This window comes from Pleurodeles waltl, chromosome 3_1 (genome assembly GCF_031143425.1).
Source record: "Pleurodeles waltl isolate 20211129_DDA chromosome 3_1, aPleWal1.hap1.20221129, whole genome shotgun sequence".
NCBI classification, from domain to species: Eukaryota; Metazoa; Chordata; class Amphibia; order Caudata; family Salamandridae; genus Pleurodeles; species Pleurodeles waltl.
This window is the reverse complement of record NC_090440.1, coordinates 1,441,288,822-1,441,303,028: the sequence shown is the minus strand read 5'-3', so window position 1 is coordinate 1,441,303,028 and position 14,207 is coordinate 1,441,288,822. Positions and strand designations below refer to the sequence as shown.

General features: G+C 44.4%; 1 protein-coding gene across 1 annotated transcript in view; it reads left to right on the top strand.

Moving 5' to 3' along the window:
* Window positions 1–14,207, top strand: part of PPP2R1B (protein phosphatase 2 scaffold subunit Abeta) — a 132,720-nt gene that overhangs the window by 34,580 nt on the left and 83,933 nt on the right. The window contains exons 8-10 of the mRNA XM_069225003.1: window positions 9,283–9,353; window positions 9,675–9,809; window positions 10,690–10,863. Coding sequence (XP_069081104.1) covers window positions 9,283–9,353; window positions 9,675–9,809; window positions 10,690–10,863 — 380 coding nt within the window. The remainder of the gene's footprint in view (window positions 1–9,282; window positions 9,354–9,674; window positions 9,810–10,689; window positions 10,864–14,207) is intronic.

Below are 14,207 nucleotides of genomic sequence, written 5' to 3'. Positions count from 1 at the left end.
ATAACTGTCCTAGTGATAGTTCACAAATTGCTAAAGGAATTAGTGTTAATTTCCTATAGGCTTTACTGCACTTTTAGCAGACCTACCTATATTTATTTTAAAAAAAAGTGTGTGTGTGTGTGTGTATATATGTATATGTGTGTGTGTGTGTATGTGTGTATGTATGTATGTGTGTATATATATATATATATATATACTAATTTAACTCTTGCATAGAACTGTATTGAAGAAGCAATTAACGGTGTTCACTTACATCACAGTCCAGTGTTCTTCATCAGTGCATAGCTACCCCGCCTCCCTTGCAGGGATTTAGATATTGTGCATCTGTTTCCCTTAACTGTGGAAATACCAGATACCGATCAATCGCCCAGCACCCCGTAGTGTTCCACCCTTATCATAGCTACAGTTCTTTGGCCGTGTTTCCTGCTCCTCCTCTCTCCAACCTGTGTATCGGGCTGTTGTGTACCACGGTTAGTGACCCGTGTCTGCCCCCTTGTTTATCCAGAAATGCTGCCAGCATCGCCACTGCAATCTCCAAATCTTACAGCTAAAATTCAACCCATAAGTGTATTATTAATCGATACCCGTGCTGTTGCAGTTGTCCCATCTGCTCTTCTCAGTGCCAGAATAGGGGGCCTGTCAGTTTCTTACTTGAGTAACCAGTGGCCTGATAAATATTGCCCCAAGCATGTGGCCAGCTGTACCCCAGCGTTTTTTCACTGCTGTCCCCAGTGCCAATTTAGCCTGCTTTAAGTGCCATGCGTGAGAGTGGCAGGAGTATTCCTTCGTTCCCAGATGCATTGCTCTCCAGATGTCTACGCAGCACACATTTTGCAGTGCCTTTTGCAGTGCCTCAGCCATACCTGACATTGTGGATCACTTTGGGGGCAACCTATCCATTCTCCATCCAGTAGGCAGTTGAAGTCCCTGACGCCATTCAGTCAGTCAGTAAGGACTTGATTGTAAAATAAGTCTTAATTTTCATTATTAGGGACATACATATTCAGGGGAAAGACTTTTGTACCCTCTAGCATCCCCTGTAGAAGGACGTATCTGCACATGGGTCCTGCAAGCAAGATAAGCTTACCTCCTGTCTGCGCATTAAAGATATCACTCTCGTCACATGCCACATTGCCCCTCACCCCGTGCCCTGACATTCCACAACATGATCTTATAGCTTTGCATTTCTTGTCTGTGGTTAGGAATTCTCGGGGCATGACCTGCTTGCCCCTATTCCTCCCCTCCCTCCCCCAAAGACCCCACACATTTATAATAATTTGTGCATCTCTGCTCCTCTCCTGACATCTTGCATACTGTACTTCTGGCTGTAAATACAGGTGATGTGCTCTGAGGGGGAGTGCTCAGCACTACACCCAACCCCCCACCCCCCTCAGAGCGCATGTGTTTTTGACTGCCCATCTCGGGCCAGCCAAACACATGTGCACAGGGCTCTGGAGAGAGCCTGCACAGGCTCCAGTCTGCCTGGGAGCGCCCTGGCTGGGTGCTCCCAGCCAATCTTGACGCTGTTTGAGCAGCGTCGGGATTGGCTGCAGGGCACGCTGGAAGTGTGTGCCCGCCTCGAGCAAGCAGAGGAGCAGTGTGGGAGCCAAGGTAAGGTGTTTTTTTTTTTTTTTTTTTTTTATCACTATACCCCCGCACCTGGTCAGTCATTATCAAAATAAAACATGCATACTGAATTTTTCTCCTATCAACCCCCCGTAGTTAAATATATTAGTTAAGCAACAAAACCGAGTGCTTACCCATCATAATGGTCAGAATCCGCATCCCAGCATATTCCACCTGCTCCTGAGATTTTGAGTCCTAGGAACACCCAAATATTAACTAATTGCTTCAGTATGTAAAAGGAAGGTGGTCTCAAGCAGATACCAGTCTCTTAGGGGCAGACTGCTACTCACGATCTCCCTCCAGCTGCCCTATAAAGAGCTAATCCATTTGCCTGTTTAGTCCCGCTGCTGAGTATGTAATCCTGTTCTGCTGGATGTTAAACCTATTATTTTTCAGATCTCCCCCCTCCATACCACAGCATATCAGCTACACTTAGTATTCAGATAGCGTTATACACTTCCATGTCATTCCTTTTGTTGTTCAGCCTCCTCCGGCAAGTGGTGATGTCCTGACGGGGTGTTCCGGTCCATTGACTGCTCCCTCTTCTTGTGCTTTATCTGCTCACTGACCCTTGTACCATCTTCACGCACCAGCACTCTGGGCATGAGTCTGCTCTGGAGGTCTTCCGATCTGCACATCCTACAGGAGCATGTGTTTCCAGAGCGTATGCGACTTCCGTTCCGCCTGGAGCATAGTGCCTCCTTTTCATGTTTGCGGGGGGGTGGGGAAGGTTGCGGAGGGGGTTCACGGTTCTACACCTCCAACCAGGAGTATACATCCTCCAGAAATTGGTTTTCCCATAGGCTATCACCCAGAGTCCTGCTGCGTACATTAACATGTATGGTAGATTCATAGTTTTGAGCTTCTGTTTAGTTATGTAGGGTTTTCTCTGAGCCTGCACTTTACATATACAATCCACGAAGATGGCAATTCTATGATTTTCATGGAGCAACTACTCCTGCCTCACAGACAGCCTGCAATATACAGTCTGTCTCTATAACTAAAATTCCTGTCTGAGTGCCCTGGGGTTGTTGACGGGGGTGGCACCAGTCGGTAGCTTTACTTTCAGCCCTCTGTGTGCCCTTTCAGTAGTATATGGTCAGCAACCCTTTTGGTTGCAGTGTGATACATTAGTGTAAGAAGTATTCAGCTGAGTCAACTTCGCTCTCCCAGGTAAGCCCAGCAGCTGCAGTTTATTCCTATGCAATCGACCATCTGCATCTTCGGCTCTACTTTGCAGTACTTAGGTTGCTGTCATCAGTCGTTTTACTTGGTTTTTGAGATTCAACACCTCTGTACCCATTTCAGTGAGTGATTGTTCTGCAATTGTTACCCTACGAAGATCTCTGTGCAGGAGACCAACTTCTATGGTAACTACATCTATTTTCCCTTCCGAGGTGGCGCACAACCCATGAATGACTGTCAGTATGTCCATCCTGAAAGGCCCTCCTTACTGCTCAGCCTTCGAAGGCCCCGTCCGTCTGGCACTCCGGCAGGGGAGGTGTGGGGGGGGGGGACTCCTATGGGTGTGCCCATGGCAACAGTCCACTAGCTCGCTGCAATGGCGACAAGACGTACCAGTTCTCCCTTTCTCAATGAAATGCCACATTCTTGTGTGCCATCCATCAAAGTAAATAAATGAACGTCACTAACCCATGAGGTGTAGTTTCAAGAAGCACAATATTTCTTTGTCGTGGGATTTGACCGTGGAACTACTGGCAAATCAAGAAGGTCGCAGCAAGTCAGCCATAGTGTTGTGTTGGCTCGCGAGTCGGGTGGAATGTAGAGGGCTCGCGAGTCGGGTGGAATGTTGAGGGTTGGATGGGGGCTCGAGGGCTGGAATGCGGGAGGTGCGGCGAGTAAAAGGAAGGCGGTTGGAGTGGTGCCGGGGACGAATACTGGAGGTGGTTCTTGTATACCTTGGAAATAAACATGGAATATACTCCTACCTGTTTTAGCTCATTTATCCTGGATACAACATCTTTGCAATTCTGTGTGTGTGATATTTAATATTGGTTTATCTTCGGTCCTCGGCCGCGAGCGTTTTCTTGCTTCGTATGTTCACGCGCGCTCTCCTACAACGCGTCCGTGCGTAAATGAGCACTTCAGGACGCTTCGTCAATTTAAAAAAAAAATTCAAAAAAATAAAGGGAATATAAGGCGAATTTCCCTTAGAAAACGGACCATTTGTGTGAACATTGCCAAAGAGGACGTTGGTTACTCGTTTTTTTGTCAAAACAAGGGGATATTTTCTCTAAAAAAATAAATAAACGGACCTTTTTGGTTGAGCATTGCCAAAGAGGAGGTTGGCTACTTGTTTTTTTTTTTTTTGTCAGAACAACAGCATAAGTATACTCTTCAGAATTACATCAGATGTTTCTATGTACGTGGTTTATTTTACTATTTAATTTCTACCACTAGATTGTCTAATTATATTTCATAAATATGCAATCTGTCTTGGCTCCGCCTCCTTTTCTTGAAACACCTGGGGAGCCACCAGTGGCTTGGTCTCAATGGTTTGATGCTTTTGAGACTTATTTGGGAGCCATTGGGGCATCACGTTATAGACCTGAAAGGAAAAAGTTTTTGTTATTACATTCCCTGGGATTTGAAGGCCGAGAGACCTTGAAACATCTTCCTGAAATCGAAATGACTGATAATGAAGAGTTGGATGAATATCAGGAAACAGTGAAGAAGCTGATTGTGAGATTTGACAAACAACCCAGTCTTGTTGTTTTGCGCCACACATTTTTCAAAAGGATCCAGCTACAAAATGAATCGATAGACGATTTTGTTAGTGCGCTTCGAAAATTGTGTGCACAGTGCCAATTTGGTGCTTTTCGTGACCAACTAGTCAGGGATCAACTCATTGGGAATTGCTATGATAGACATATTCAACAAAGACTACTCATGATGGGTGATCCTTCACTTGAGGTTATCAAGCAAGCTAAAAGCATTGAACTTGCTCAAATTTCTCTTAAAGAACTTTCGTATCAACGCAAGGAAGATGAGAAAGTTTGTGTCAGTGTTGTCTCGTCACGCAAAGAATTCAAGACTAACAATAGTCAGTTTTTCAAACGCACTAATATTTGTTTTAGATGTGGGAATGTTCCACATTTGAAAGACTCGAAAGGGTGTCCTGCTAAGAATGTAATTTGTCACAAATGTGGCCGTACGGGCAACTTTGCTAGAGTGTGTCAGAGTGTCAAGTGTGACAAGAAGGTTAATATCAGCAGTGTGTCGGATATCTGTGAAGAGTCCAATCAGTGTTTGGAAAATGAATTCCGTGACATGATTGTGGTTGTAACAGATGAGCAACTGCCGGTGAATGAATTTGAGAAGTGTGTTGACCCGTATGTAGATATTTGTGTGGGGAGTAAAAAACTTCATTTGCTTGTGGATTCTGGGGCACGCATTACTATGATAACTTTAGACCTGTTCAATAGTACGTGGGGTCATAGAAAATTGTTTCCACCTGATAGAGCTCCTGTTTCCTATGAAGGGAGGAGGATTGAATTGGAGGGTTCCATTGAGGATGTGTTGGAATTCAAGGGGCGCAAGATCCGTGGTAAGGTGTATGTTGCTGTTAAAGGTCTTAATATTTTAGGCTGGTTCCACCAAGGTCTATTTGGGATGGTATTGAGACCAGGTACTACTGAGCAGGTAATGGTGGTTAGAGACTGTGATGATATGAACTTGTCTACTCTTCATTTAATGTTCCCAAGGGTTTTTGGGAAAATTTTAGGATGTATCAAAGGTTTTAGGCATTGTATCAAAGTTAAAGATAATTCTATCCCGATAAAGCACAAGTTAAGAGCAATTCCATTTAGTTTGAGGGAGGACCTTAATTCAGAATTGGAAAAGTTACAATCTTCAGGTGTGATTGAACCGGTTGAATCCAGTTTATGGTTGTCTCCCATTGTCGTTGCTCGCAAACGCAATGGTGAGATCCGTTTATGTATTGACTTAAGAAGTCTCAACAAAGAGATTTGGGTAGACTCTTTTCCCTTACCTAGAATTTGTGATCTACTAGAAAAACTTAGTGGCGCAGTCTGGTTTTAAAAAATTGACTTAGCTTCAGCTTATTAGAGTTCTTGACGAAAACTCTAGGCATTTAACAGCGTTTAACACCCCGTTTGGTACTTTTCAATTTCGTAGAATGCCTTTCGGCCTTGCTTCGGCTGCTTCAGTCTTCCAACGCATCATGTCATTTTTGCTGAAAGATGTCGAGGGTGTAGTGGTCTTTCAGGATGATGTTTTGATTTTTGCCAAACAGTTACAGGCTCACAATACAGTCCTCAAGATGGTATTACAGATTTTTGAAGACAATGGGGTTGTGGTTAAGGCGGAGAAATGCGAATTTTGGAGGAAAGAGATTGAATTTTTAGGACATGTTGTTTCGTCGGAGGGTGTTAAACCAAGACCAGGTTTAGTGGATGCTGTTCGTCGATGTCTTCCCCCTAAGAATAAAGATGAGTTACGATCATTTGTAGGATTATGTGAATTTTATTCCAGATTTATTCCGAATTATGCCTCCAAGATGAAGTGTTTGACTAATATGTTGAGGAAAAGTGTTGAATTTAAATGGGACAAGGACTGTCAGGACACATTTGAATTGGTAAAAGCTGAAATGACTGATGCTAAAGCTTTACACTCCTATGATCCGGCATTAACGTGTAAAATTATGGTTGATGCCAGCAAATATGGTTTAGGGGCAGTTCTGGTTCAGGACACGGAACATGGTGAAGTCACCATCAGCTATGCGTCTAGAGTGTTGAGGGAGGCTGAAGTCAATTATTCAGTAATAGAAAAGGAATTGTTGGCTTGTGTCTGGGCAAGTGAGAAGTTTAGGAGCTACATTTGGGGCAGGAGGTTTGTTATTGTGACAGATCATAAACCTTTATTATACATTCTCGGTGGGGAAAAAAACAATTACACTACCCCACGCATTGCACGTCTTACCACTAAGTTGTTGCAGTACAATATGGAGGTTAAGTTTTTACCGGGGAAGCTCAATGTGAGAGCAGATTTTCTTTCTAGGTTACCTGTGGGAGAGTTGGAGAGTGTTGATGCTGAGGACGATAGAGAGGATTGTTTTATTGCTTCTGTGGATCTACCGATGTCCAGAGCCTATACTAAATATGATTGGGAGGTGGCTTTTGCAAAGGATCCTATTTTAAACCAAGTTAAAGAGTTTGTAGTTAATGGGTGGCCAAGTGAAAAGAATGTTCATTTACCGGTACAACCATTTTGTAAAGTTGCAAATGAGATCTCTATAGAAGATCAGATATTGTTGAGGGGTGAAAGGTGCATTCCCCCACACGATTTACGTTCAGGTTTGATTAAAATAGCGCATGAAGGACATTTTGGAGTGACTATGACTAAAAGGAGGTTAAGGGAGAGTTATTGGTGGCCATCTATGGACAAAGAAGTCGATTTGCTTGTCAAGGGGTGTCTTGTTTGTAATTCGGCAGAAAAGGGGTTAAAAGTATCTACTCCACCATTACATCCTATTGAAATTCCTCCTAGACCGTGGTCTAAGCTGGGGATTGACATGATTGGCCCATTTAATTTTCTTCCTCACAACTTACGATATGCGTTTGTTCTTATGGATTATCATAGTAGGTGGCCCGAGGTTCGTTTTTATCCAGTTCCTTCAGCGCTTAATGCTGTGAATTTTCTAAAAAGTCTTTTTGCGGGAAGGTTTTCCGGAAATCATTATTTCTGACAATGGTGTGCAATTTGTTAATGCGGAAATGGAGAAGTTTTTAAAGCAATCTGGTATTAAGCACTTGAAGAGTTCATTATTTCACCCACAGACAAATGGTTTAGTTGAAAGGATGAATCGGGTGGTTGGTGACTGTATAAAGTGGGCTAGACACAATAACGACGTTTTTGAAGCGGTAAGCACCATGTTGTGGGTTTATCGTTCCACACCTCATTCATTAACTAATGTGTCACCTTTTGAAGCCTTAAAAGGGCGTAAACCAACCACCGTTCTCTTTCCCTCTTGGTTGAAGAGTTTGTTGAATACCAAGGGATTGTGTGGTAGTAAAAAAGGATTGGAATGGGAAAAGGTGACGTCAGATCAAGAACGTATGAAGAGGAGTTATGATTTGATCAAAGCCACTAAGTTGTGTAAGGGATTCCCTGGAGATTTGGTGCGTATAAAAAAAATGTGTGTCTGTAAGAAAAGGTGATGATTGTTTTGGGAAGCCTGTCAGGGTAAAGAAAGTTTGTGGAAGTGCAATTATGGTTGAAGATGTTCGTTGGTGGAATCTTTCCAGAGTGGTGAAGTCACCTGATGAGCCTGTATTGAATCCATGTAATGACATTGACAGGTGTACAAATAGGAGTTCTTCCTTACAAGTTCAAAACTTACGTAATGTGAATACTCAGAAGTCCGCTTTACAGTATGAGGATAATTTTCCACACAGATCTTCCCGTCAAGTTTGTGCCATGGAAATTAAGAGCTGATCTATAGTGTGTGTGTGTGTGTATATATATATATATATATATATATATATATATATATATATATATATATTTTTTTTTTTATATTGTTATTATTAGGTTTGTGTTTGTTTTTTCCTAGTTTTATCATTTTTGTTAGTTATAGTATAGTTTTGTTTTAAGTCCCAAAAAAAATAAAAGGAAAAAGAGATGGTATGTTGTGTTGGCTCGCGAGTCGGGTGGAATGTAGAGGGCTCGCGAGTCGGTGGAATGTTGAGGGTTGGATGGGGGCTCGAGGGCTGGAATGCGGGAGGTGCGGCGAGTAAAAGGAAGGCGGTTGGAGTGGTGCCGGGGACGAATACTGGAGGTGGTTCTTGTATACCTTGGAAATAAACATGGAATATACTCCTACCTGTTTTAGCTCATTTATCCTGGATACAACACATAGTTTGCAGGCAAGGGTGTGTTTCCTGTGCTTGTACATTTAAAGTAACCTGCAGGCATTTTATACATAAACTAGATAGCATGTAGGAATGAATTGCCCTCCCCCCCCCTTTTTTTTTTATTTCCTCTATCTTTTGTAACTCTGACTACTCCACTTCCAAATAATTGAAGTCCAGAGTCTGGATTACAAAAGCACTTCCTAACTTTAGCCAGAGGTGCTGTTGCTGTTAGGGTCGGAGATGTAAACTTTTGTGGTAATTAACTGTAATTGGTGTGTAGTATGTCCTACATTTGTGAGAAATGCTTTGCCCTTGTGTACAAAATGGTCAGTAAAATTTATACTGATGTGTCCTATTTTTATTAAATCAAAAGACGTCAACAAAAAATGATGTGGACTAATGAGTAAATAATTGTACATATGCTCAGAGTTCATGGTAAAGTATGAAAACATCATTTCTTTTCACTACGGTTCTGGTTTGTGTCTGATACTCCACAGCTCGTTTTGTTCATTCTGTATTGTATATGGAGAAAGCTTAATATTGTTGGCTTAATATGGTCAGCGATACTATATGAAGTATACCTCTCTTCCCCATTTGGAAGTTATAAAAGTTGATGGTATGCTGTTGGCCCTTTTCCACCCTGTTGAGTAACTGCCCTTCTGTCTTACTTCCACGTACCATATTGTCAGTCCTGAGAGCGTGACCGCTTTTCATCAGGTATCTCCAAATTGTAAATTAAATTTCTTCTTTGTGTTTTTAGAGTTCTGTGAGAACCTGCCTGCTGATGGTCGCGAAACCATCATTATGAACCACATTCTTCCTTATGTCAAGGTAAGATGCTTTCAGTCTCCTAGTCCTAGATAAGTGTGTGTTGGGTGTGGGTTTTTGTCTTGTTTTTAAAAAAAATAAGACCTTTCATTCCTGTAACGCTTGATTCTCTAGAATATGGACAATCCTGTGTTTCAGTCTGCGTTTTGTATCCTGAAACATTTGATTCCAAAAATACTACAGTCAGATATAACTTCTGGTGCTTACATTGGCATTCAGCCCTCAAAATGAATTTTATTGGCTAGGTAAAGCAAAACCTCTTACAGTTGTTTTGAAAATGAAGCTTTACATTATTTGATCTAATATATATTTTTTTATTTGTAGGAACTGGTTTCTGACACAAACCAGCATGTGAAGTCTGCCCTAGCCTCTGTTATTATGGGACTATCCACTATCTTGGGCAAAGATAACACAATAGAACATCTTCTACCTCTGTTCCTGGCTCAACTGAAGGATGAGGTAATCTTCTCAATATTTTTTTATATATTGGCTGTAACCAAAAAAAAAATGCCAGTCGCTAGATTGACTAGACAACTGATGCAGAATTAAACTACTCAGGCTTGTAACCAGAATCACTTAAGATGGAGGGAACTGACTGGAATAGTAAGCAGGAAGTCTGGCGAATGGGGCTTGAGAGAGAATGGATTTCTAGTTTGCGAACTGAGAAAATTGTTCTGTGCGGTTAAAGTAAAGTTTCATAGGTGATATCTGAGACTGTGCACAAGAATATGCAGAGTAAAACTCATACTAGTGTTAGACATTGTGGGTAATCAAGAGGATAAAAGAGGACTGCCTTCAAATGTGTGAACAGATGAACAAAAACGAAACTATGTATTTGGACATCTTTTGCTCTTAAAAGTGTATCCATCCAACACTTCATCTTACAAGCATGTCATTTTAGAAATGTTGATTATTTTTTGCTTCTTGTAGCAGCACTTTTATTAATTAACCACTTCTATATCCAGCCCCCTGATATTCCTTGCTGTTTGAATTCAACATGTGCTACTGAGTCAGCAGCAAGCACTCAAAAGTTTGCTCAATTAAAGCTGGTCAGTGGAGCTAGGAAGTGCCAAAAATATCCCCATCCATGAGATGGCAGACTGCTAGTAGCCTCGGCTGCTAGTAGCCTCCAATCAATGCACAGTAGAAGAAAAACAATTTAGGAATACGGTCTGTTTACCCTCTGTATCTCACTACTTCCACTTACTTCCATACTGTACTCATGCTTGTTTATCGTTTTTTGGTGTAGTAAATGAACTGATATGACTTTACAGCATTATCTCCATTTCAATCTCATATGTTTGCTTTGCCCGAAATGTTTTATTTTTTTTCTCTTAAGTGTCCTGAAGTGCGGCTGAACATTATCTCCAATCTGGACTGTGTGAATGAAGTGATTGGGATTCGCCAGCTCTCTCAGTCCCTCCTTCCTGCAATTGTGGAGCTGGCCGAGGATGCCAAATGGAGGGTTCGACTTGCAATCATAGAGTACATGCCTCTACTTGCTGGACAGCTGGTGAGTTTTTGTACCTTTGCTATCTGTGATGAGAATGAGAGGATTTCTCCAGCTATAACTTGCGCCTCTGCCATACAGTTTCCTCCTCAATAGTTTTACTGCCCTCCATCATAATCTACAATGTTGCCCCGGGAAGGGTGGCGGTCCCCAGGGGCCACCCTAGTCTCCCCCCCCCCCCCCCCCCCATTGTATCTTTATTACATCGCCCCCAGAGGGCAAAGTTAAAAGCAAGCACTGGAGAGCGCTTAAGAATATTTGGAGGACCCCAGGAAGATCCAACGCAAATGGTGGATGACACCCCTTGAAGAATGACCAACTAGGTTGGTGGGTGAGGCGGTCTTTTAAAAGAAACAAAAGATTCTGTTAGGAACATATGAATTAGGCTTCATGCACCATTTTGGCACACCTGCGTCTGTTGGTTTTGTCAATATGTATATGGGAAAGTAAGCAGATAGTAGTTCCTTTTCCTTCACACTCTTTTGTTGTTTTGGATGATTCGTCAAACAGTGTGAAAGAGAGAGGCAAGCCAGAAAAACGCTTTTTCTATAGAAACTAAGTCCTAACTATAACTATCTACTGGCGACTTCCAGCTAGTACTATGTTTGCTAGGCCAACAAAATGACAATTGACGCTGTACAGTAGAATGCAAATCCACCAGGCTGGGTATACCTGGCTTTTCTGATAAGACTTGTATCCACAGATTGCTCAGCTTTTAAATGCTCCCTCATCAAATCAAATCATTAGCATTTATAAAGCGCGCTACTCACCCGTGCGGGTCTCAAGGCGCTAGGGACAAAGGGGGTGGTTATCGCTGCTCGAACAGCCAGGTCTTTAGGAGTCTCCGGAAAGCGGAGTGGTCCTGGGTGGTCCTGAGGCTGGTGGGGAGGGAGTTCCAGGTCTTGGCCGCCAGGAAGGAGAAAGATCTCCCACCCGCCGTGGAGCGTCGGATGCGAGGGACGACGGCGAGTGCGAGGCCAGAGGAGCGGAGGGGGCGGGTGGGGAAGTAGAAGTTGAGGCGTCTGTTGAGGTATTCCGGTCCCTTGTCGTGGAGGGCTTTGTGTGCGTGGGTGAGAAGTCGGAAGGTGATCCTTTTGCTGACTGGGAGCCAATGCAGGTGTCTCAGGTGTGCGGAGATGTGGCTGTTGCGGGGTACGTCGAGGATGAGGCGGGCTGAGGCGTTTTGAATGCGTTGCAGGCGATTTTGGAGTTTGGCGGTGGTCCCAGCGTAGAGGGTGTTGCTGTAGTCCAGGCGGCTCGTGACGAGGGCGTGGGTCACGGTTTTTCTGGTGTCGGCGGGGATCCAGTGGAAGATCTTGCGGAGGGTGAGGAAGCAGGCGGAGGACACGGCGTTGACTTGCTTGGTCATGGTGAGAAGGGGGTCCAAGATGAAGCCGAGGTTGCGGGCGTGGTCTGCGGGGGTCGGTGCGGTGCCGAGGGCCACCAGGAGTTGTCCCAGGCGGACGGGGTGTTGCCGAGGATGAGGACTTCAGTTTTTTCAGAGTTCAGCTTTAGGCGGCTGAGCCTCATCCAATCTGCGACGTCCTTCATACCCTCTTGTAGGTTGGTCTTGGTGCTGGCGGGGTCCTTGGTGAGGGAGAGTATAAGTTGGGTGTCGTCGGCGTAGGAGGTGATGATGATGTCGTGCTTGCGTACGATGTTAGCGAGGGGGCTCATGTAGACATTGAAGAGTGTCGGGCTGAGTGATGAGCCTTGAGGTACGCCGCAGATGATCTCAGTGGGTTCTGAGCGAAACGGAGGGAGGTAGACTCTTTGGGAGCGGTTTACGAGGAAGGAGGCGATCCAGTCCAGGGCCTGGTCTTGGATCCCGGTGGAGCGGAGGCGGGATGATTAGGGTGCGGTGACAGACGGTGTCAAAGGCAGCCGAGAGGTCGAGAAGAATGAGGGCCACTGTTTCACCGTTGTCCATCAGGGTTCTGATGTCGTCTGTGACTGAGATGAGGGCGGTGTGTCTAACTAGAGTCAGAAAAATCTTCAGTTGTACCCCCATGATGCTAGTGGTCAAGTTACTTCCCCGGACACTGGACTAGTTTTCCACACCAGGCCTTGCCACCGAAGATGACACCTGTAGGAAGTTGGCTCTGTATGTACTATTTCAAAGTAAGAAATAGCATGCACAGAGTCCAAGGGTTCCCCTTGGAGGTAAGATAGTGGCAAAAAGAGAGAATTCTAATGCTCTATTTTGTGGTAGTGTGGTCGAGCAGTAGGCTTATCAGAGGGTAGTGTTAAGCATTTGTTGTACACACACAGGCAATAAATGAGGAACACACAAAGACAATTCCAGGCCAATAGGTTTTTGTATAGAAAAATATATTTTCTTAGTTTATTTTAAGAACCACAAGTTCAAGATTTACAATCAATACTTCAAATGAAAGGTATTTCACTTTGGTACTTTAGGAACTTTGAATCCGCAAAATAGCATGTACATTTTTCACAAAAATGGCAATAAGCTATTTTAAAACTAGACACTGTGCAATTTTCAACAGTTCCTGGGGGAGGTAAGTGTTTGTTAGTTTTGCAGGTAAGTAAACCACCTACAGGGTTCAAAGTTTGGTCCAAGGTAGCCCACCGTTGGGGGGTGGGGTTCAGGGCAACCCCAAAGTTACCACACCAGCAGCTCAGGGCTGGTCAGGTGCAGAGGTCAAAGTGGTGCCCAAAACACATAGGCTTCAATGGAGAGGGGGGGTGCCCCGGTTCCAGTCTGCCAGCAGGTAAGTACCCGCGTCTTCAGAGGGCAGACCCAGGGGGGTTTTGTAGGGCACCAGGGGGGACACAAGTTAGCCACCACCTGGGCAAGGGAGAGGGCCACCTGGGGGTCGCTTCTGCACTGGAGGTCTGATCCATCAGGTCCTGGGGGCTGTGGGTGCAGTCTTTACCAGGCGTCGGGTTCTTAGAAGCAGGCAGTTGCGGTCAGGGGGATCCTCTGGATTCCCTCTGCAGGTGTCGCTGGGGGGCTCAGGGGGTTCAACTCTGGCTACTCACACGGTCGCAGTCGCTGGGGAGTCCTCGCTGTAGTGTTGTTTCTCCGCAGGTCTAGCCAGGGGCATCGGATACTGAGTGGAAAGTCTCACTCTTCCGGCGGGAAACGTGCAGTCCTTTAAAAGTTGTTTCTTTGTTGCAAAGTTGTTTCTTTTTTGGAGCAGAGCCACTGTCCTCGCAATTTCTTGGTCCTTTTAGATGCAGGGTAGTCCTCTGAGGCTTCAGAGGTCGCTGGACACTGGGGGACGCGTCGCTGTTGCAGTTTTTCTTGAATTGGGGAGACAGGCCGGTAGGGCTGGGGCCAAAGCAGTTGGTGTCTCCGTCTTCTCTGCAGGGCTTCAGGTCAG